Genomic DNA, 23,103 nt, shown 5'->3' on the forward strand with positions numbered 1-23,103 from the left:
AACCAAAAGGTTTAGGATTTATCTCATTTTCACTGGGGAAGAAGACATAGTTAGGAAGGAGAAACAAGAATGACGAAAGAGAACTATATTACCTGGTTTTACATTTTCCCTTAACAACATGTTATAGAGTATTTTTTGTATGAAAAGATATGAGAATGAAGCCACCCACCTAGGACAAGGAGATTAGATTTCCCCAAATAGATCGTAATCATGTTTTAAATATATGCACTGATATCAATATAGACTATATCATATGTTATTATATATTTATATAATAAGTTCAGATCCTTATCAGCCCAATCAGGGTAAGCCCTCTACCAACAGAATTATTTCAGGCCTAAAAACTTGGATCTAGAAATGACCCAACAGAACAAGGATCTGTCATGGACCTTAAGAGGGCATTTATATTATTTGCTTGCTGTTCAATCAGTGCAGGATTCCCTTCTTTTTAGCAATATTTTGTTCAGTCCCGTGACTGTTAAGGGGGGGTTTAGATATCAATCAGCATGAATGAGCAGATTTTGGAGACTTTTCTTCATTTTTCCATTTGGCAGTGCAGTTTGAGCATATGATAGAAAAAACTTCCTACACCACAGCTTTGTTTGGACCCTGTGGAAGCAGGCCAGTTCCTCTTAAAGCCCATATACTCATAAGGATTTTATAAGCATGAGATGGGATCACATTGAGTAATTTTTCAGTTGGTGCATTGTGCAAAGGAAAATTTTCTTCTTCACCCTTTTGTGTAATCGTGTTTGATGACTGTTTTGTGGCTGGTTATCTTCCCATTCATCAAGTAATTATCATTTCTTGCAATATAAATATGTTGGTATTCATCAAAATATTAATTAAAATGCAACTTGCAAACCCATATGCACCAAAATATACGAAGATTAATGATCCTCTCTAGTATGATTATAATTTGGTTCAGGGAATAATGATTTATTATCCTGTAAATGATCATCGCAAAGAATACCCGAATTGCTTAAAAACATAAAATTCTATCTTAGAATACGACACTCAGGTTAGATACAAGGTGTCAAACCAAAAAACAGCAAAGTCGATCATCTTTAATTCAAGAAAAAGATAGATAAAAAAGAAACAAAAGGAGAACCGTACTGTTAAAGCCTAAACGCTTCATGAATATAAAATGATATAAAATAAACACAATTAGAGATACTGACCATATGAAAATTTGGAACCGAAATTCTATCAGAGATACTGACCATTTTGAGTTCGTTGTAGAAAACCTAATTATCGAAGAAAAGGACGGCTTTCTTTACAGAATTACGGAGAGAGAGAAACTAGGCTTTCGATTTTCTGCCTCACTGTCGTGCACTCTCTCTCTCTCTCCTCCCTCTCTACTTCTCGCCCTCCTTTTCCCTGGCTTCGGTTTCCGATTCCAATTACACCATAGAAAGGCGTCGACGCCATATTCACCCCACCGCCCCACGCCCGGTTAATTTGCTAAATTACTAACAAAGACATATAACTTTTTCTATTTCATTTAGAGGAGTTATGCGATGTACAGATTAGCGTTAAAACACCTCCTATTTTATAAATAAATTACAGACACGTGCTCTATACTTTGTTTTGTACAAAAAACTCCCGCCCTGGACTTTTTTTGCGGTTTTTCCCCTAAACTTTCTTTGGCAATTTGACCCGCCCCGTCAGAGCTCCACGGCCCTCCACCCCCTCCGCCTCAGTCGGGGCAGGACTTTTAACCTCTCGTCGGGACGGATATGCAAAACCCGGCCCCGCCCCGCCCCGTTGCCATTACTTTGTTCTTATCGTGGGATCTATGTCGTTGTAATCGGGTTAGGTTCGAAACGGATCCACAGCTATATTTGAAGTTTTGAACCTATTTCAATTGTTTAAAAATGCAATCGATCCGGAGTGAACTAATTCGAATCCCATCGGACTTGGATTAGTCTTACAAGTTACAACAGCAGATGAGCTCAACGGCTCAAAAAGGAAGGAACGTTTCCCGCCAAAACCTGTCGTTCTAAAGGAAATGCCGAACTTCTTGGTCTCCCTCCCTCTACTGACTCTGAGCTCACGAACCCTAGCAGCTTATCTGCAGGAAGATGGGCGAAACCCCCAAACTAACGAAACGATCCTCTCCTCGGATTCTCAAATCGTCGCCATCTTCAGCCGTTTCGATCCCCCCGACACCGGAAGCTTTGGTTCCTCGCCGGTCGTCGTGGCGGATCTCTTTGGGTTCCAGCCCTCCACCCCCCTGCAAATCACTTCTTCAAGTTGAAGAAACCACTAACATTCATGGAGAAACTCCAAATTCCGCTAAAAATGGCAGAAGATCTACCAAACGTTCGGAGAAAGCATCGATCGGAGCTTCATTTGCTCCGATTTCTCCTGATTGTTCAGAGTCAAAGAAAAGGAAAAGATCTGAGAGGGCGGAAACAGCTAAAACGAGAGCTCGGTTTTTGAGAAACTCGACGTCTCATAAAAAGAAAAAGAACAATGACGTACCCAAGAGGCGTGTGTATTACAAGAAGGTCGTCTATGACGAAGGGGAATTCAGTATAGGAGATGATGTTTATGTCAAGAGGAGAGAGGACGCAAGCTCTGATGATGAAGATCCTGAGGTGGATGAGTGTCGCATATGCTTCAAGTCTGGAAAGGCTCGGATGATTGAATGCGATGATTGCTTGGGCGGATTTCATCTCAGATGTCTCAAACCTCCTTTAAAGGAGGTTCTAGAAGGGGATTGGATATTGTGGATTTTGTGAGGCTAGGAAAATGGGGAAGGCGGTTGAACTTCCATCCCTTCCAAAGGGGAAGAAACGACGTAGAACCTTGAGAGAGAAGCTTCTTTCAAGCGATCCATGGGCTGCACGTATTGAGAGGTAGATTCTCTTAGTAGAGTAATATCACTTTTTGCTCTGATCGTCTTATGTAGTAGTCTATTGAGATTTTTCTTTTGGAATTGGACTAGTTTATGGAAAGAACCAGAAGGGGTCTACTGGTTTCGGGGACGTTGGTATATAATTCCAGAAGAAACTGCATCAGGAAGACAACCACACAATCTAAGGAGAGAGCTTTATCGCACAAATGATTTTGCTGACATTGAGATTAGTGCCATTTATTTATTACTTGTGTTTTTCTTTTCCTTCATGGAAACATGTTATGTCATTGCTATTTTTCTGTTTTTCCAGTGATAATCTTTTAACTTTTAAGGCTGGGGTTCTCCATGACAATTCAGTGACTACTATGGGACTAAATCTCAAAACACGTTTCCATTTTTCACGATATTATGCATAGATCGGATATGTCATGGCCAATTCCTTGGGAAAATGGTGCCTTCCATGATGTAATCTAACAAGTAAGATTGCCTTCCATGATGTAATCTAGTAAGTAAGATTGCCTTCCATGATGTAATCTAATAAGATTTTGACAAGTGTTTACATAATTTTCTTGTCTGAAGAAGTGATTCATCAAAACAATGAGTCTCATGTTCCATTGATGTGGACACATCTGAGATCACCAAATGCTTGGAAATAAATTAGTGCAGGAATAACATGGAGTGAACAATGAGTCTCCTATTGCATAGGGCTATGGGCCTACGGCTTTACCTTGTGAAACCATGATCATAAAGATAGGGATGAATGAAAACTAAAATTCTTGTACACAGCCACTCCCAACTCCCCAGAAATATATCCTATATTTAGATCATATCAGGCACAATATTAACCAGTTACAGTTTGTATAGAATGGGACTTGCTGCTAGTTAGAAGTGTTTCAATGGTTCAAATAGATCCTGTTCAGAGAGAGAGAGAGAGAGAGAGAGAAGAAGAGAAGAAGAAGAAGAAGAAGAAGTTGTCGAACTAGAGAGATTAACCCTCCTAGTCAACCATAATCTCTATTATATTAGAATTAGGGTACAAGGTCAAGGGTACAAGGTCAAATATACCCCTACTTAAGTATGGGACAAGTGAATTAAAAAAGATAAAACAGAATTGCCACATCATCACTTAACTTAAAACGTAATGAAAAGACTAAGTTACCCTTAACCAACTCTAACACTCCCTCTTAAGCTGGAGAATATATGTCATATAATCTCAGCTTGTTACATATATAGTTCACTCTCCCTGAGCTCAAACCTTTTGTAAACAAATCTGCCCATTGATCACCTGAACTCACGTGTTCTGTGCTTATCTCTCCAATAAAGACTTTCTCCCTCACAAAATGGTAATCAACCTCTATGTGTTTCGCTCTTTCATGGAAAAATGGATTAGAAGAGATGTAGGTTGCAGCTTGGTTGTCATAGTACAATCTCATAGGTTTTCTCATTGAGAATCCAACCTCTTGTAGAAGATTTTCAGCCATACTAACTCACATGTAGTGTGTGCTATGGACTTGTATTCAGCTTCAGCACTACTCCTTGCCACAACAGTCTGCTTCTTATTCTTCCACATCACCAAATTTCCTCCAAGAAACATGTGATAGCCTATATTAAATCTCCTGTCAGACACCGAGCCTTCCCAATCTGCATCTGTATACCCAACTATCTCAAGTCTTCCCCCTGGTTTGTACAATAACCCACGACCTGGAGCTCCCTTCAAGTACAGTACAATTCTAAGAACTGCATCCCAATGAGGTACTTAGGGATTTTGCATAAATTGGCTCACCACACTAACAACAAAGGAGATGTCTAGTCTAGTAATGGTTAAGTAGTTCAGCTTCCCCACCAACCATCTATTCCAAGATCAAATATTTCACCTGCATCACTACTCGACTTAGCATTTGGTTCCATGGGTGTTTCAGTTGGTTTCGCACCTAACAATCCCGTTTCTTTCAACAGATCAAATGGGTGTTAAGTAGTTTCGCACCTAGTAACTTCTATACCCAAGAAATACTTCAACTTCCCAAGATCTTTTGTTTGGAAATGGTTTTGCAGAAATGCCTTTAGTTTGTCAATCCCTAATCTGTCACTACCAGTTATGACTATATCATCCACATAAACCACTAATAAAATCTTTCCGGTTTCAAAATCATAGCTAAACACTGAGTGGTCGACCTAACATTATTTCATTCCAAAATTATTCACCACTTCACTAAACTTCCCAAACCAAGCACAAGGAGATTGTTTCGGCCCATAAATTGCCTTTTTCAATCTACACACCTCACCATCCTCCCTTGAAGCAACAAACCCTGGTGGTTGCTCCATATATACCTCCTCTACAAGGTCATCATGGAGGAAGGCATTTTTAATGTCAAGCTAAAGCAGAGGCCAATCATACATAACTACCAAGGAAATTAAGACACGAACTGAACCAATCTTAGCCGCAAGGAAGAAGATTTCCATATAGTCCACCCCATATAATGGAGAATAACCTTTAGCAACCAATTGGGCCTTCAACTACTCCACACTACCATTTGGTAAAAATTTAACAGTATACACCCATTTACAACCTATAATATGATTATTTGGAGGAAGCGTCGTGAGCTCCCACATGTGATTGTGTTGAAGAACAAAGAATTCCTCCTCTATTGCTTGACACCACCCGGGTGAAGTAAGGGCCTCCTAGACATCCTTAGGTATAGATATAGAGGACAATAGAGAAACAAACTGCCGATGCGAATTGGAAGGGTGAGAGACAAAAACATAATTGGAAATGGGATGTAGGGTACAACTACGTTGACCTTTCTGTAAAGCAGTGGGAAGATCAAGTTCAAAAGGCTCTGGGACAGGAGCAACTACAGGATCCACAGATGAGGTAGAAGTTGGAGGAGGTGTCGGTGTCTATCAATGAGTATGCGCGTGCCGAATTGGTGGTTGTTCAGTAGGAATCTGCACTAGAGGATGTGAAGGTTCAGACATAATAGGAACAACCCAAACGAGATCACCAACTGGAAGAGGAAGAGGGATCAATGGTGAAGAGGAAGGTACATCAGGCCCCGAGAAGAACGGTACAGACTAAAAAAAGGTGACTTTAGTGCAGGCAAATGACTTCCGAGTGATAGGATTGTAACACTTATACCCTTTCCGGGTCCGAGAATAGCCAAGAAAGATACACTTAATAGAATGTGCATCCAGCTTGTCTAAACCAGGACTCAAATTGTGAACAAAGCACACACCCAAAGACCTAGGGAGTTAATGGAATGGGAGACAAAGTAGGGAACAAAATAGAAAAGGGAGATTGACCATGAAGGATGAAGGAGGGCATCTGATTAATAAGGAAATAAGAAGTAAGCACTGCATCACTCCAAAAACGTTTAGAACATTCATAGGATGAAGAATAGACCAAGTAGTCTCAAGAAGATGGCAGTTCTTTCGTTCAACCACCCCATTTTGTTGAGGGGTGGATGCACACGAAGTCTGATGAATGATGCCATGTTGTTCCAAATATTGTTGAAAAGAAGTAAGAAAGTATTCGCGATCATTATCTAAATGAAGAACTTTTATTGGAATGCCAAATTGTGTGTGTATTTTAGCATGGAAATTTTGGAAAATAGAAAACAATTCACTCCTTTATTTCATTAAATAAATCCATGTCATCCTTGAACAATCATCAATAAAAATGACAAAATACTTGTAACCATTATAGGACTCAATTATATTCGGACCCCGAACATCTAAATGGAGTAAAGAAAAAGGACTCAACATACGACTATCAACCCTAGGACTAAAGGAAACCCGATGGTATTTTGCCATACTGACATGACTCACAGTGTAAAGAAGACAAATGACTCAAAGAAGGAACTAGTAGCTTGAGTGCCTTGAGAGATGGATGTCCCAGTCGACAATGCCATTGGAGGGGAGTTAAGGAAGTTTGAAGTGCAACCAAAGATCTACCACCGTCAAGATAATACAATCCACCGGCCTTATGCCCTCCACCAATTTTCTTCCCCATCTTGAGATCCTGAAAAACACAAGATGAAGGGTAAAATGTGATAGAGCAATTAAGGGCCTTAGTTAATTTACTAACTGACATGAGGTTGAATGAAAATTTAGGCACATATAGAACAGATGATAAAGAAAGAGATGCGGTGTCAACTTTACCAACACAACAAATGGGGGAAGACAAACCATTGGCCAGGGTAACAGTTTGTGATGTGGAAGTTTCAGAGAGGGAAGAAAACACACCTGGAGTCCTGGTCATGTGATCAGAGGCTCCAGAACCAATAATCCAATGAAAAGGTTTGGATGCTAGACAAGCCATTCCTGAGTATGCAAGAGTAACAGTGGTATGTTGTGAAGTGGCCTGAAGGAACCTCTCATACTCATCTCGTGGTACACTCATCATCTCCTTCCTAGAAGCAGATGTAGACATGGAAGGTGTTTGATCTGTCTGTTGGTTATCACTCACATCACCCCCACTAGCAACCACATGATTAGCCCATGTAGAGGGTCGGCCATGTAGATCATAGAAGTTAATCGTATGTCTGTCTTTACCACAATGTGTACACTTTCTAGTAGTGTTCCCTCTTCCTTTACCACGACCTCCCCTTGAGTCACAACCTCCACCACCACGACCAAACATGGGACTACCACGGCCTCCTTGAAATGCATGTCCTCCCCCTCTGTTACCATGTCCACCTCCTCTGCTACAACAAACATTGATCTGTCAGACGTTGTGGTATTCTCTGTGGGTCCCAATGAAATCCTATGAAGCCGAGCAAATACTTCCTCAAGTATAGGAAGAGCAGAACCTCCCAATATTTGTTTTCTACTTGGTTCATACTCTGATTTTAGCCCCACTAAGAACCTGGTTACATCCAGTTGCTCCCTTTGTTGTTACTAAATTTTAACATCTAGAGTTAGGGGATGATAGACATTGAGTTCACTTCTAAGGTTTCTCATACTAGCATAATACACTTCTAGGGTTTGATTTCCTTGCTGCAAATTGAAATACTCCTGATAGAGCTAAAATACTCCCATGGTATTACCCTATCTAGGATAAAGTTTCTTGGCATGTTCTCATATTTCCTTGGTTGTATCTAAGAACATAAAGTTGACACTTATCTTGGGTTCCATACTGTTCCACAACTATGTCATGGTTTGGGCATCTTCTTGTTCCCAGTCATCAAACCCTGGAGATTCAACTGATGGTATCCTCTTTTACATGCTTCACCTTCCTCTTTGCCTTGAGAAAAATTTCCACTAACTTGGACCGTGTCACATATTTTTCACCATTAAGTTTAATTGATGTCATCTGCACACCTAGATAGTCTGAGGGAGAACACCAGATTTCGATTCACTACCACCATCTCTAGTTGCTGCCATTGTGTTCCCTAATACAATTTCTAATTCTGGATTATCAACTACCAAAAAAAATACTGCTGTTAAGTCAACACTACAGCAGTCTCCACATCACTTACAGCAATTTCTCAACCCGCCACAACCAAAGAAAGGAAAAACTTGATGTAAACCACCATTCAGACACATTCGACCACTCTTTCAGCCCCAAAAAAAAAATCTTCACACCACTACTGATAATAAACCACCATAACTGTTACTCAACAACCACCAAGAACCCTCTTGAAACTGCTCAGTAGAGGGTCTGGAATACCACAAACACCACAACACAACCACTAGGGCTGTCACTCATGGTGACAGCAGTATTAGAACTACTAACCTAGGGCTGCTGCACCTTCCTAACACCTGTAATGAAGATTGTGGCAGTCCTGGATTACCAAAAAATAACTTGCCGTAGCCTTCTACCTATGCACCTTAGATCGCAGCCCAGAAACTAAGAAAAGAAGAGGAGAGGAGATCGCAGGTCCAGATACTTGAAACCGCAGCCTTCTTCTCCTGTATTTAATGCTCTGATACCATGTTTCAATGGTTCAGATAGGTCTTGTACTCCTGTTCTGAGAGAGAGAAGAAGAAGAAGAAGAAGAATAAGAAGAAGAAGAAGAAGAAGTTGAACTAGAGACATTAACTCTCCTAGTCAACCATAATCTCTATTATATTAGAATTAGGGTGCAAGGTCAAATTACTTTAAGTATGGGACAAGTGAATTAAAAAAGATAAAACAGAATTACCACATCATCACTTAACTTAAAACATAATGAAAAGACTAAGCTACCCTTACCCGACCAACTCTAACAAGACGCATGAAAACTAATCTGGATTATTGAGAACTTGGATAGTTTGCAACATAGGAAAATTTTTTCCATGAAAAATAACACATCAAAGAATCAATTTTATCGATCAGCTATTGTAGATATAGCAGGTCCATTGCTATACATGGCATACCAAAATTCTTCACCTTTTTAACTACTAGAACTAGTAGTTGCATGACTATAAACCAACATCTCAATCAAGAACTCTTTGATGTCATATCATATATGTTTTAACAATTTTACATGGTACCCATTTCAGTTTACCAAATTTATTGCATCAAGCTGTTCCTTTCTGCTTTGTTTTATTGGATTTTTGTACAAGAAATGGATGGTCTTAAGCTAAGATAAAGGTCATAACCCAATGTTGGTCCCAGTTATCTGGGGAATTGTGAGGGATGGACTGGGTATGGACCTAACCTTGTTTTTTTTTTTTTGGCACAAAGTGGCTGCTCTCAGACTCAAAATTGTGTTTTCATGTTTGTTAGCCCAAGATTTTATCATTACACCAAGCAATGGCCCCTATCTAAGATAAAGAATATGCAACATTATTTTCTCAATGTAATATCAACTTTTTGAGAAGTTTGATGTCTCATGCAATGATGCAACTATGCTAACCTGTGTTTTATTAGCCAGATGGAATCTGTCCTTAGACATTGCTATGTTATGAACCCCAAGGAATTTTCTAAAGCGAACAATGAGGGAGATGATGTATTTCTCTGTGAATATGAATATGATATCCATTGGCACAGGTTCAAGCGTATAGCAGAGATTGATAACAATGATGAGGTAGGTCCCTAAGGCACTAGAAAGAAGCATTTTGGTATCTCTGAATTCAAGAAAATGGTGGTATTATAAGGGTTGAACCTTGGAGCACAGATTTTATTAAATCTTTCTTATTTGCTAGGATGGAGAAGCTGATAGTGATGAAGATTGGGATTCTTGCAAGGAATCAGGTTCTGATACAGAAGAAGAATTGGAATATGAAGAGAAGAATGAGAAGGGTTTATTAGCTGGACAATCCCCTGCTCATGAACTGGCTGTGGTGTGGTCACTTTTCTGAATTATATATTTAAAGCCTTTAATTTGATGGTTAATTGGTGGACAATACTGACATCTATATCTTTCATACAGAACTCACACAACGGATTTTTGGCCTTCAGAAAATAGGGGCAAAGAAGATCCCAGAGCATGTGAGATCTCACAAGCTAACTGAACTTGAAAGAGCAAAAGCCACGCTGTTGTTGGCAACTTTACCAAAATCACTGCCCTGCAGGAACAAGTATGTACTGGTGTTGATTTTTTTTTTTTAGGTTTTCACTGTATGTGCATTAGATCTCCAATACATGCTTAAATTCCAGGGAGATGGAGGAGATTACTACATTTTTGAAGGTGCCATTTGTGATGATCAATGTCTAGGGCGTTGCTTGTACATCCATGGTGTTCCTGGAACTGGCAAGGTAGTGGTTGCGCTTATCTAATAACGTTCTGGCTTATATTTTTCAGATACAACTCTAGAGAATTATTGGTTTTCTTCTTATCCTGTGCTGCTTTAATGAGTGATTACTTATTTGTTGATTCTATATTTCTCTCTACACCATACTGCAGACTATGAGTGTACTTGCAGTGATGAGGAATCTAAAGTCTGAAGTTGATGCAGGAAGTATAAAACCATATTGTTTTGTAGAAATTAATGGTTTAAAATTGGCTTCACCAGAGAATATTTACAGGGTAAATTGTTTCATGAAAATTTATCCTCACCCACATCTTCTTGTTTGTATTCCTTCTCCTTCCTATAATATTTCTATTCAATGTACTTGCAGGTTTATACGAGGCACTAAGTGGTCACAGGGTAAGTTGGAAAAAGGCTTTGCACTTGCTGAATGAACGATTTTCAGAGGGTAATAAAGTCAACAAAGAGGACAACCAACCACGCGTCCTACTTATTGATGAACTTGATCTTCTTGTAACCAGGAATCAATCGGTAATTTTTGCATATATAATTTGTATAATTTGCACCATTTTTATGGCTATTTTCTTTCATGAATTTTAGAAGTTTGTTATTAGTGAATTGTGAGAGTTTCTTCCAACTGCAGGTTCTGTATAATATTCTTGACTGGCCTACAAAGCCACACTCAAATTGTAATAGGTGAGGCATAACCCTTCATCATGTTTCTTTCATGGTGAACCATATTGTTGCTAAATTGTAAACACTCTGTTACCTTTGCTACATATTGAAATGCAGGAATAGCTAATACCATGGATCTTCCAGAGAAGTTGCTTCCTCGCATTTCAAGCCGCATGGGGATTCAAAGGCTCTGCTTTGGCCCCTATAATTATCAACAACTTCAAGAGATAATTTCAACTCGTCTTAAAGGCATTGATGCATTTGACAAACAAGCTATAGAGTTTGCATCAAGAAAGGTAAATCCCTTGTTATATTTTATTTCATTTTGCCTTATAATCTTATATTTAATTCTGTGTGTGCTCTGTTTTCTAAACTCAATCATCACATGGACCTGCTCTTGTACTCAGGTAGCAGCTATTTCAGGAGATGCTCGTTGTGCCCTGGAAATTTGTAGGCGTGCAGCAGAATTAGCAGATTATCGACTTAAGAAATCACACTCTGATCATGATCCTGCTGCTTCAGGTATTATTTTTTTTCTAAGTTATGAGATCATGCATTTCAAAGTTGAAGAAGAAAGCAACATCACAGTAGGGAAATAATCTGATAAGAACTTGCATTCAATTCAATTACTGCCTTTCAAGTACTATGTGTTTTCCATGCTCCTAAGGATCTCTTTAGGATGTTGTCTATAGAAATTGTTGTTTCTAATCTCTGGTATGCATGAGATTGATCTTATCCCAACCACACATTAACAACCCGGTTTTGATCCTTGTGGACTCTATTGAGAGAGTAAGGGTATTGGGGTGCCCAGTTAAGAGTATTGTTGTAATTTCTTTATCCTATACAAATACTAAGTTCTTGTGGGTGAACACTAAGCACATTATTGAGACAAATCTCTCTTCTTCTTCTTTCTTCTTCTTCTTCTTTCTTCTTCTTCTTCTTTCTTCTTCTCTTTAATCTTTATAATTTGGTATTAAAGCACCCTTGAGATTAGGGACTCTTCTACTGCTGGTTGTGACTCACAAGAAGACCTGCTGATGTCAGCATGCTGCCAGTTGGCCTCAGCAGCCCGTACAGTCAGCAACAACCCTATGTGTTTCAAATGCAAGCTGATGCATCTTATTATTAGGACTTTCATATTAGCCATTTAAATTTCTTCTTGTACCACCACACAGCTTGCTCTGGATTCTTCAACTACCATTACCACCACCTTGGAGACCACAATGGGATATTAATATTATAACAGCCAAACTGCTCTCATGTCAATGACAATCACCATACTGTTCTCCTGGTCCCATCTGTCATGCTCAGCAGTCCCTGTGTTACGTTCCTTTAATTTCCCATTAATATTAACCAGCTTTCCTCCTGGCTGTAACATACAAGTTTACTCCCTTAGACCATTCCAGATAATTTAATCCATTTAATGGACATGCTGTCAACCCCAACAGTGGAGGTTCCCTAAGATGATATATTACTCCAGATGATGCAGAATCATTAGTTGCCATGCAACCAAACACCCAAACTACCAGAAACACAGTCTGAACTCAATAAACAGAACCTAACACCCCACTTTCAGCACACACAAAGGGAAAAATAAGGGACCAAACCCTAATCAAACTAGTGGAACTGCTGAAAACCTCCTCATACACTAGCTACACAGCCAAAAACGAGTTTCACTCATCATCTATACTGCACACACTGCTTATAGCACGTACCTTGTGCACAAGGATCCCATGATTAGACCTGTTCATGGGCCGGGACAGGCTGGGTTTGGGCTGGGCTTTGTCTCTGTACCAACAGAATACATTCAGGCCCAACCATTGGGCCTATATATACACATATATAATGTATATAAATATAAATATAAATATATATATATATATACACATACATGCGATGACATGGCACAGTCTCAACTGTTTGACCCGGCTGGTCGAACCGGTGACCCACGACCCAAAGGCAAAAAACAGTTCGGCCTCTGGGTCGGTTTTTAGAACACTGCTTTTAACCCAATTGAAAGTAGAGTTAAATCTGTTTGCAAGTTGGTCAATTTGGTTTAAAGTGAACCTTAGCTTCCAAGGTGCTGACTCAATTTGTTTTGCCCATGTTATAATCAGAGTCTCCTTCAATTTCCAGCTCTCTTGCCCCTAGCTGTTCTACAAGCTTCATTCCTTGCCATAGAGCCTTTAATTCAGCTTGGATCGAATCTGCAAACCCAATTAGTCTTGAGAACAAGGCCAGCACTACTCCATGATGGTCTCAAAAGACTCCCCTAGGCCCATACTCCTGCTCTTTATGGGTTGCCAAAGGAACTCCCATCGAAGTTTAGTTTCAATTTATTTGGTCCTGGTGGTTTCCACTCCACTCTTATATTTTCTCTATGTAGTTCTGAGAATGCCACTTCTGTCCAATTTCTTGAGAAGTCATCTGTGGGAATACCTTTGAACAAACCCAAGGTTTTGACCCAATGTACCAATCTGATTTTGATGGCTTCAATCACCTCCGCTAAGAATTTACTTTTTCAATTGAAGATCCTCTGATTTCTCTCTTCCCAAATTGACCAAACCACAACAGCACGTACTGTCTTCCACATGCATCTTCCCCTTTTCTTAACACAAATAGTCCCAAATAGAAGAAACAAATGAACAGGAGAGCAGTAAGTGAGAGAGAGTTTCACCACAAGCCTTACAGAACACACACATGAGGAGCAAGGCACATGTTTGGCCTTTTTTTTGTAGCATGTCACAGGTATTTACCTTCCCTAGAAACATTTCCTAGCAAAAGTTTGTACTTTAGGAGTGTTATAATTCGGCCTGCCTTTGAATTCTGTTTGTCTGTTAACAGTCAAGAAGAAAGAGAAAGAAAGAAAAAAGAAAGAGAGAGAGAAAAGGAGGAGAAAAGTCTGGTTCGAATTAGGGAAAAGTAAACCCTACCATTCGGCCAGACATGTTTTTATATTATTAATATAATGGAAAAGACACAAGTGCCCTTATTTAAGTAAGAGACACTAGTTTTTTGATGAATAATAATAAGTTTATTGATTCAGAAGCAACTTTAGAGTGAGTTCATACATCATCCCAACGAGAGGCACGAGCTGCAGCCCCTCCTTGAGTCTTACAAGTAAACTAGGAAAGAAAAACAATAATCACAACTGAGCCCAAAATAATTCTTCCCTATTTACCCCTTGCTTAGCTAACACATCTGACAAAGTATTTGTTGATCTCCCCACCCACTGTACAGTGACCAACATATTCCTTGTCAACCAACTAAATTTCTTCATTTCATTCTTGTATCGCCACATAGCCTCTTCAGAATTTTTTAACCAACCCACCACCACTTTGGAATCCCCCTCGATTATTAGGTGTTGTACCCCCCGCTGGTTTGCAAATTGCACCCCTTGTACAGCAGCTAAGAGTTCTGCCCTGATGGAGTTCCCAATTCCCAAGGGACCTGAGTAGAGCAACAAAATCTCTCCCTTCTCATTTCTCAAAGCACCCCCCACTCCGGATAATCCTGGATTACCCATGCTGCTTCCATCAAAGTTCAACTTTATTGAGCCTTCGGGTGGAGGAGACCAGCTTGTAATTGATTTGTCCTTTAAAGATGAGTACCTTGCTACTGCTGACCAATTTCTCCAAAGGTCATTAAAGGAGAATTGATGGAAGATTTCCAAGGTCTTCAGCCAATGTATTGCCCTGTTTAACACATAGTCTTTCAAATCTTGGCTGTTCCTTTCCTTGTCTTGAAAAATTCTAAGATTCCTTTCTTCCCAAAGAGTCCAAGTCAAAGCAGCACGAGCACATCTCCACATAATTCTCCCTATTTTTGTAGGCCAATAAAAGGTAGAATGGTTGAAGAGCATGTGAACTTCTGCTGGTAGACTCCAACTACCCCCAAACAACGAAAGTAGCCAAGCCCAAAGGTCTGCAGAAAAGGGACAAGATACTAGTAGATGGTAACAATCCTCAACGTGAGCTCTATAGAGGATACACCAATTAGGAGAAATACAGAGAAAAGGTCCTCTCTTTTGTAGGTTGTCTAAAGTGTTTACTTTCCCATGGAATACTTCCCAACAAAAAGCCATAATTTTTGGGGGGACTGGCCTGCACCAAATTTCTTTAGACGGAAAGGGTTGGTGAGAAGAAAGTTGAGAGATGGACTTGAAGAAAGAAGCACAAGAGAAGGTTTCAATGGGTCTAGGAGTCCAAACTCTCTTATCTGGCTTGGAGGGATCCAAACAAACCTGATTAAGACAACCAAGCAAAATAGAAAGAGACTCAATTTCAGCATCCCTAAGTCCTCTACGAAACCCAAAATCCCAAGTAGGATCTAAGGGTGTTCCCAAAGGTGAAACAAATTTTGAGACCACCTCTTTTTTTACAAAGAAATAGAAAAAAGCGAAGGGAACAAGTCCTTTAACGGTGAGTCTCCTACCCAAATATCCTCCCAAAAAAGAACAGAGTTGCCAGAACAAACTTCATACCTGATAAAATTGAGGAATTGAGGAAGGGTGTTGTGAATAGCCTTCCATGGTGCTGCTAGGTTAGCTTGCCTCGATACACCAGCATCCCATCCGTTCTCTGACCTCCCATGAATGCTTCCCACCACCTCATGCCACAATCTCTCTCTTTCCAAAGGCCATCTCCACAACCATTTCCCTAACAGAGCTTGATTCTTTCTAATTACCCTCCCAATTCCCAAGCCCCCCTCTTCTTTACTTCTGCACACAATTTCCCAATTAACCAAGTGATCCTTTTTTTCTTGTCCCGGCTCCCATAAGAAGTCTCTCATCAACTTCTCCAGTTTCCTGGCTTCCCTAACTGGTATCCTAAAGACAAACAAATAATAGGTAGGTAAGTTAGCCAAGGTAGCTCTTATTAGGTTAATTTTCCCTCCTAAAGAGATATAGTTCCTCTTCCATGAGGCTAATCTCTTCTCAAACTTTTCTATCACTGGGGTCCAAAATCTACTCTCCCTAGGATTTGCCCCTAAAGGAAGCCCTAAATATGACATAGGCCAAGCAGAGGTGGAACACTCAAGACACTCCGCAATAGCCTCGACCTCCTCTACCTCCAAATTTATACCCGCTATGCAGCTCTTTTCCAGATTTATTCTCAAATTAGAGACACTTTCAAATCCTTTTTTCTATCTCCTTTAGGTTTGCTACCTTTTCACTAATACCTCCTTCACAAAAAATCATTAGGTCATCTGCAAACTGAAGGTGGGTGACGGGGACTTGGTGTCTCCCTATTCTCCAACCCCTAATGGCATCTTCGCTGTCAGCCTTAGTAATGATCCTACTAATCACATCAGCTACTAAGGTAAAATGGAAGGGTGAAAGTGGATCCCCTTGCCTGACACCCCTACAAGCTGGAAAAAAGTCTCTCACCATACCATTTACCAGAATAGAGTAGTGACAAGTACTGATACACCCAAAGATCCAACTACACCACTTGTCCCCAAGTCCACAGTTTTGCATAACCTCCAATAGAAACTTCCAGTCCACCAAATCATAGGCCTTTTCAAGATCCAATTTACAAATGAATCCTCTCTTACTAGACCTTTTCATTTCCTCCACACACTCATTCGCAATTAAGATCTGATCTGTTATTTGTCACCCTTGAATGAAAGCCCCCTGGGTTTCACTAATGATGGTAGGGAGGACTGTTTTGATTCTCAATGAGAGCACTTTAGCCAGAATTTTATAGATGCTTGTCACCATACTAATAGGCCTATAATCTTTTGGGTGGTTGCCATCATTCTTCTTAGGTATCAAGGCCAAAAAGGTGGCATTAATTCCAGGGCTTATAGTGTGATTGTTTGCAAATTCCTTAAAGACTTCAGCTAGATCCTCTTTCAACACCTCCCAACAGTCTTGAAAAAATACATTGTAAAGCCATCTGGACCCGGAGCCTTGGATCTATCCATTATAAAGACAGCTTTCTTAATCTCTTCTTCCTCGAAATCCCTTTCCAGCCACCTTGCCACTCCATCAATTCTTGACCAATCCACCCTTTCCTTGACTATTCTCTCTCTCAAAGGCCTTCTACAAATCGATTTGAAGTGGTCCACAAATTTTCTGGCTATGTCATCCTGGTTGGTAAACACCTCCTCTCCTATCTCTAGCTTGGTCACAAAATTCTTTCTTCGTCTCCCATTTGCCAAATCATGGAAGAATCTAGTGTTCTCATCGCCTTCCTTAATCCACTTGTGTCTAGATTTTTGTCTCCAACTGATTTCTTCCCTCAATAACACCTCTTCCAAATCCTTTTTTAATTGTCTCCTTAACACTCTGATTTCTTCCCTCGATAACACCTCTTCCAGATCAGCAACCTCAACAAGTATAAAGACAAAAATACCCCTACGCTAACACTCCCCCTCAAGCTGGTGAGTATATATCATATAATCCCAGCTTGTTACATATGTAGTCCACTCTTCCCTAACTCAACCCTTTTGTAAATAAGTTTGCCCACTGGTTTCCCGTATTAACGTATGCAATGTCTATCACTCCATTTAGCACCTTCTCTCTCACAAAATGATAATCAACCTCAATGTGCTTGGTTCTTTCATGAAACACCGGATTAGAAGAAATATGAACTGCAGCCTGATTGTCACAATAGAACTTCATTAGAGTACTAATGTCGTACCCTATCTCCTGTAGAAGGTTCCTTAGCCACACTAATTCACAAGCAGTATGTGCCATAGCCCTATATTCTGCCTCTGCACTACTTCTTGCCACGACTGTCTGCTTCTTACTTTTCCAAGTCACCAGATTACCCCCCAGAAAAGTGCAACAGCCTGTGGTAGACCGCCTATCAGACATAGAACCAGCCCAGTCAGCATCAGTATACCCTTTTATTTCCAGTTTTCCACCACTTTTGTATATCAAACCACGACCAAGGGCTCCTTTCGAATACCTCACAATTCTTAGAACCGCATTCCAATGAGGAACCAGAGGTTTTTGCATGAACTGACTCACCCCACTAACCGCAAATGAAATGTCTGGCCAAGTAATGGTTAGGTAGTTCAGTTTACCTACAAGTCGCCGGTATCTTCCAGGGTCTTCAAACACTTCACCCATATCACTGCTCAGCCTAGTATTTGTTTCCATAGGTGTCTCAGTTGGTTTAGCACCTAACAAACTTGTTTCTTCCAGCAAATCAAGCACATATTTCCTCTGACACAAATTAATACCATGCTTAGATCTTGCTACCTCTATGCCCAAGAAATATTTCAATTTACCAAGGTCCTTTGTTTGAAAGTGTTCCTGTAGAAAGGTCTTCAACCTGTCAATGCCCATTTTATCATTCCCGGTAATAACGATATCATCTACATATACCACCAGTAGTATTTTTCCTGTCGGAGAGTCATGACTGAAGACGGAATGATCAACTTGGCACTGTTTCATACCAAACTTCTTGACCACCTCACTGAACCTACCAAACCATGCTCGAGGAGACTGTTTAAGCCCATATATAGCCTTCTTGAGTCTGCATACCTTACCATCCTCCTCCTGAGCAACAAACCCTGGTGGTTGCTCCATGTAGACCTCCTTGAGCAAATCACCATGCAAAAAGGCATTTTTGATATCAAGCTAATATAGGGGCCAATCATACATAGCTGCAAGAGAGATTACAACGCGAACTGACCCTATCTTAGCAACCGGGGAGAAGGTCTCTGTGTAGTCAATACCATAGGTTTGGGAGTACCCTTTTGTAACCAATCGCGCTTTCAGGCGCTCAACACTATCATTAGGCAAATACTTAACGGTATAAACCCACTTACAACCGACAGCCTGCTTCCCAGGAGGAAGAGCGGTGAGGTCCCAAGTATGATTATGATGTAGAGCGGAGAACTCTTCTTCCATAGCACGGCACCACCCTGGAGAGGCAAGGGCTTCCTGGACATCCTTAGGGACAACCACTGAGGATAACAAAGAGATAAACTGGCGATGGGAGGCGGAAAGGTGAGTAAGTGAAACATGATTAGAAATAGGATGAAGGGTGCAAGTTTGTTTACCTTTCCGCAAGGCAATGGGAAGATCAAGATCAGAAACTGGGTTCGGATCTGGAGCTGGATCTATCGACGGTGATGGAGCCGAAGGAGTAGCAGCCGGTACACGTGGGCGATGTGTATAAACTTGACGGATAGGTGGACATTCAACGGGTGGTGGCACTGGAGGCAAGGACGTAGGCACGGTTGGAACAAGGGGAAGAGGATCGGCAACTGGAAGTGGAAGAGGAGGCGAGGAGGAGGAAGAAGCATCACCGGACCCCAAGAAGAACGGAGTAGACTCAAAGAATGTGACATCAGCACACACAAAGGAACGGCGAGAACTAGGATGGTAACACTTATACCCTTTCTGGGTCCGGAAATAGCCAAGGAAGATGCACCCTTAAGTGCATCTAACTTGTCGTTCACGGGGCCCAGATTATGGACGAAGCAGACACACCCAAATACCCGAGAGAAAGCGGAAACGGAGACACGGTGGGAAACAAGACAGTAAATGGGGAATGACCATCAAGGATAGACGTGGGCATCCGATTAGTCAAGAAGCAAGAGGTAAGCATCGCATCACTCCAAAAGGGTTTGGGAACATTCATGTGATGCGTGAGGGATCGTGCTATTTCTAATAGATGTCGATTCTTTCTCTCAGCCACCCCATTTTGTTGTGGGGTGTAGGTACATGAGGTCTGATGTATAATGCCATGTTGGTCCAAGTATTCTTGAAATGATGAAGACAACTATTCACGCCCATTATCAGAACGAAAAAGTTTAATTTGAACACCAAATTGATTGCGAATCTCAGCATAAAATTTCACGAAGATGGTAAACAATTCACTTCTTTCTTTCATTAAATAGAGCCACGTCATCCTTGAAAAGTCATCAACAAAAATAACAAAATATCTATATCCATTGTATGACATCACTTTATAAGGACCCCAAACATCTGAGTGAATCAAAGAAAAAGGACTCGACACATGGTGGTCAACCCTAGAACTAAAGGGAACACGATGGTGTTTCCAAAACTGGCACGACTCACAATCTAAAACAGAAAGTTGACTCAACGAAAGAACCAAAGATTTCAAAGTTTTCAACGAAGGATGACCAAATCGACAATGCCATTGGAGAGGAGAGATAGATGACTGGAGTGCTGTTGATGTTCTTCCACCACTGTCAAGATAATACAGTCCACTGGTTTCATGCCCTCCACCAATCTTCATCCCCGTCTTGAGATCCTGAAAAACACACATAGAAGGGTAAAAGGTAATGGAGCAATTAAGTGACTTGGTCAGCTTACTAACAGACATAAGACTAAACGGAAATTTAGGGACATACAAAACTGAGGACAGGGATACAGGGTCCAGGTCAACAGTACCAACACCACAAATGGAGGATGTGGAACCATTAGCAAGGGTAACAGATTGTGATGTTGAGCAATGAGAGAGGGAAGAAAACAAACCTGGAGTTCCAGTCATGTGATCAGAGGCTCCAGAATCAATAATCCAGGGATTGGGTGTGGATGCCAAGCAAGCCATACCTGAGTGTGCGAAAGTAGCCGTGTTCTGCTGAGACGTGGATTGAACAAACCTCTCATACTCATCACGGGGAACACTCACCATCTCCTTCCCGGGACCATCTAAGAGGTAGGAGGCATCTGATCAGCTGAACGATTCTCCTGTCTAAAACTGGAACTGGTGTCACTAGTCATGGCATGATTGGCCCAGGTTGAGGGTGGACCATGCAAGTCATAGCAATAATTAATGGTATGTCCATCCATACCACAATGAGTACACCTCCGTGGACCCGAGCCACGTCCTCTACCACGGGCTCCCCCTGAATCTCTGCCTCCAGTACGACCACCACCACAGGTATATGTAGATCCACCACTACCACTCCGGCCATATATCGGACCACTACTACCACCATGGCCAGACTGAGCTCCTAGAGCTCCACCTCTAACACCACGGCCTCTCGACACTGCAAATGCTGATCTAAGACATTAGAATTCTCCGTAGATCCAATAGAAGTCCTCCGAAGTCGGGCAAACTCCTCTTCTAAAGACGGAAGAGCTGATCCTCCTAGTATCTGGGCTCGTACTGGTTCATACTTAGATTTCAGCCCCACCAAAAATCGAGTCACATCAAGTTGTTTTCTCTATTATTGCTAAATCTTGGCATCAGAAGTGAGGGGATGATAAACATTCAACTCATTATGGATGTTTCTCATACTGGCATAGTACTCCTCAAGACTTTGATTGCCCTGTTGCAGATTAAAGTATTCCTGATACAGCTGATATACCCTGGTTGTATTGTCTTGACTAGAACACAATTTCTTAGCATGGTCCCACACATCTTTGGCAGTGTCAAGAAACATGAAGTTTACAATAATACTGGGTTCCATACTATTCCATAACCACGTGATAATCTGTGCATCCTCTTGTTCCCAACCTTCGTACTCATGAGAGTCAGTGGAGGGTTTCTCCTCTCTTATGTGTTTCACCTTCTTCTTTGCCTTCAGAAAAACTTCTACAGATTTAGCCCAAGGGACATAATTCTCCCCATTCAATTTAATGGAGGTCATTTGAACATTCAGGTAGTCAGTAGGTATCATCACATTAGATTTGCTATCACTGTTATCTCCCATTGCTGAATTCTGTTATCACTGAATTCTGCACACTTGCTGAATTCTTTTATCACTGAATTCTGCACACTGCACACGACTTGATCACACTGATCACACTGGTTTCAGCACTTATTATTGCTGAAAGTTGCACTCGTTACACCACAAACCCTACCCTACGGCTACCTGAAATCTCACCACTATATGAACACCACTTCTCCTTCGAATCACACAAAAAACAGCATAAACCCTAGCACACTACATTCTGAAATCCCATCATACGATCTGCAACATACTTCCTATATGATTCATAACAGAAAATATGCATAGAAATCCCTTACTTCATCACCTAAAGGACAACCACACGAGAAGGAAATCAGTCCACACAAGACACCCACTGCACTACACGAGCCAGCCCTACATTGATTAGGGGAGGGCTTAGAAACCACAGCAACCAACCACACAAGACACAACCGGAGGCATAGAAACCTCCAAGGGAAGAAGGTGATCACTCTTTTTCAGCCCTTTCCCTGATCTCCAATCGATGGCAAAGAATTCAAGGGAAAACCCTAGATTGAGTGCGCAGAGAACAGAAATCTAGGCAGATCCGATTTGCTTAGTTTGGCTCTGATACCATGTTATAATTCGGCCTACCATTCGGCCAGACATGTTTTTATATTATTAATATAATGGAAAAGACACAAGTGCCCTTATTTAAGTAAGAGACACTAGTTCTAACATAATAATACAGATCAGCAACCTCAACAAGTATAAAGACAGAAATACCCCTACGCTAACAAGGAGGAATTAGTTTACACCAAATTTCTTTTATAGGAAAGTTTACCTCCCCCCCCCCCCCAGTCGACCGAGCAAGTAAGTTGAAGAAAGATGAATAGGAAAATAAACCATCTAAATCTAGATGCCAAATTCTGCACGAACTCCATTTCTCTCCTTCTACACATCCCTCTACCTTCTTCTCACCTCACTTCTTCCGGAAACTAGTTCTTCTTCTTCTTCTTCGGCTGTTGTGTTCCAGCAAACAGGCAGCCTCAGCTACCAACAATAGAAAACATAGACAAATTGGTGATCAGTCTCACAATTGAGCCCAAAAGCACTCTGCTCTATCTATCCCTTGCTTTGCTAGATGGTCAGCTAAGCCATTTGCTGACCTAGAAGCCCATTGAAATATCAGCTGTATATCCCTTGAGAACCTCTTGAACTGTTTGAAATTGTTTCTGAAAAACCAAGGAATCTTCTCGTTCTGCTTA

General features: G+C 40.9%; 1 protein-coding gene, 1 non-coding gene and 1 pseudogene across 4 annotated transcripts in view; 2 read left to right on the plus strand and 1 right to left on the minus strand.

The window, feature by feature from the left end:
• The window catches only part of LOC104603433 (uncharacterized), a 57,757-nt gene extending 56,345 nt beyond the window's left edge, over positions 1–1,412 (minus strand). The window contains exon 1 of one of the 2 annotated variants that reach the window (XM_010267458.2): positions 1,224–1,412. In XM_010267458.2, the coding sequence (XP_010265760.1) occupies positions 1,224–1,226 (3 nt within the window). In that variant the 5' untranslated portion in view covers positions 1,227–1,412. Of the gene's footprint in view, positions 1–1,181 lie in introns of both variants that reach the window. The other variant, XM_088897575.1, reaches the window with a different exon arrangement.
• A 487-nt stretch (positions 1,413–1,899) lies between these two features.
• LOC104603569 (origin of replication complex subunit 1B-like) overlaps positions 1,900–23,103 on the plus strand; it is a 28,767-nt pseudogene continuing 7,563 nt past the window's right edge. Inside the window, exons 1-11 of the transcript XR_016082460.1 lie at positions 1,900–2,864; positions 2,954–3,095; positions 9,721–9,873; positions 9,992–10,129; positions 10,219–10,366; positions 10,446–10,544; positions 10,693–10,822; positions 10,908–11,068; positions 11,181–11,238; positions 11,330–11,508; positions 11,620–11,734. The product of XR_016082460.1 is annotated as an origin of replication complex subunit 1B-like (transcript). The remainder of the gene's footprint in view (positions 2,865–2,953; positions 3,096–9,720; positions 9,874–9,991; positions 10,130–10,218; positions 10,367–10,445; positions 10,545–10,692; positions 10,823–10,907; positions 11,069–11,180; positions 11,239–11,329; positions 11,509–11,619; positions 11,735–23,103) is intronic.
• LOC148802746 (small nucleolar RNA snoR28) lies at positions 9,781–9,858 on the plus strand. The gene has a single exon (XR_016083307.1). It is a non-coding gene; the product is annotated as a small nucleolar RNA snoR28 (small nucleolar RNA).

Source organism: Nelumbo nucifera, chromosome 2 (genome assembly GCF_055504915.1).
Source record: "Nelumbo nucifera cultivar China Antique chromosome 2, China Antique-T2T, whole genome shotgun sequence".
Lineage (NCBI taxonomy): Eukaryota > Viridiplantae > Streptophyta > Magnoliopsida > Proteales > Nelumbonaceae > Nelumbo > Nelumbo nucifera.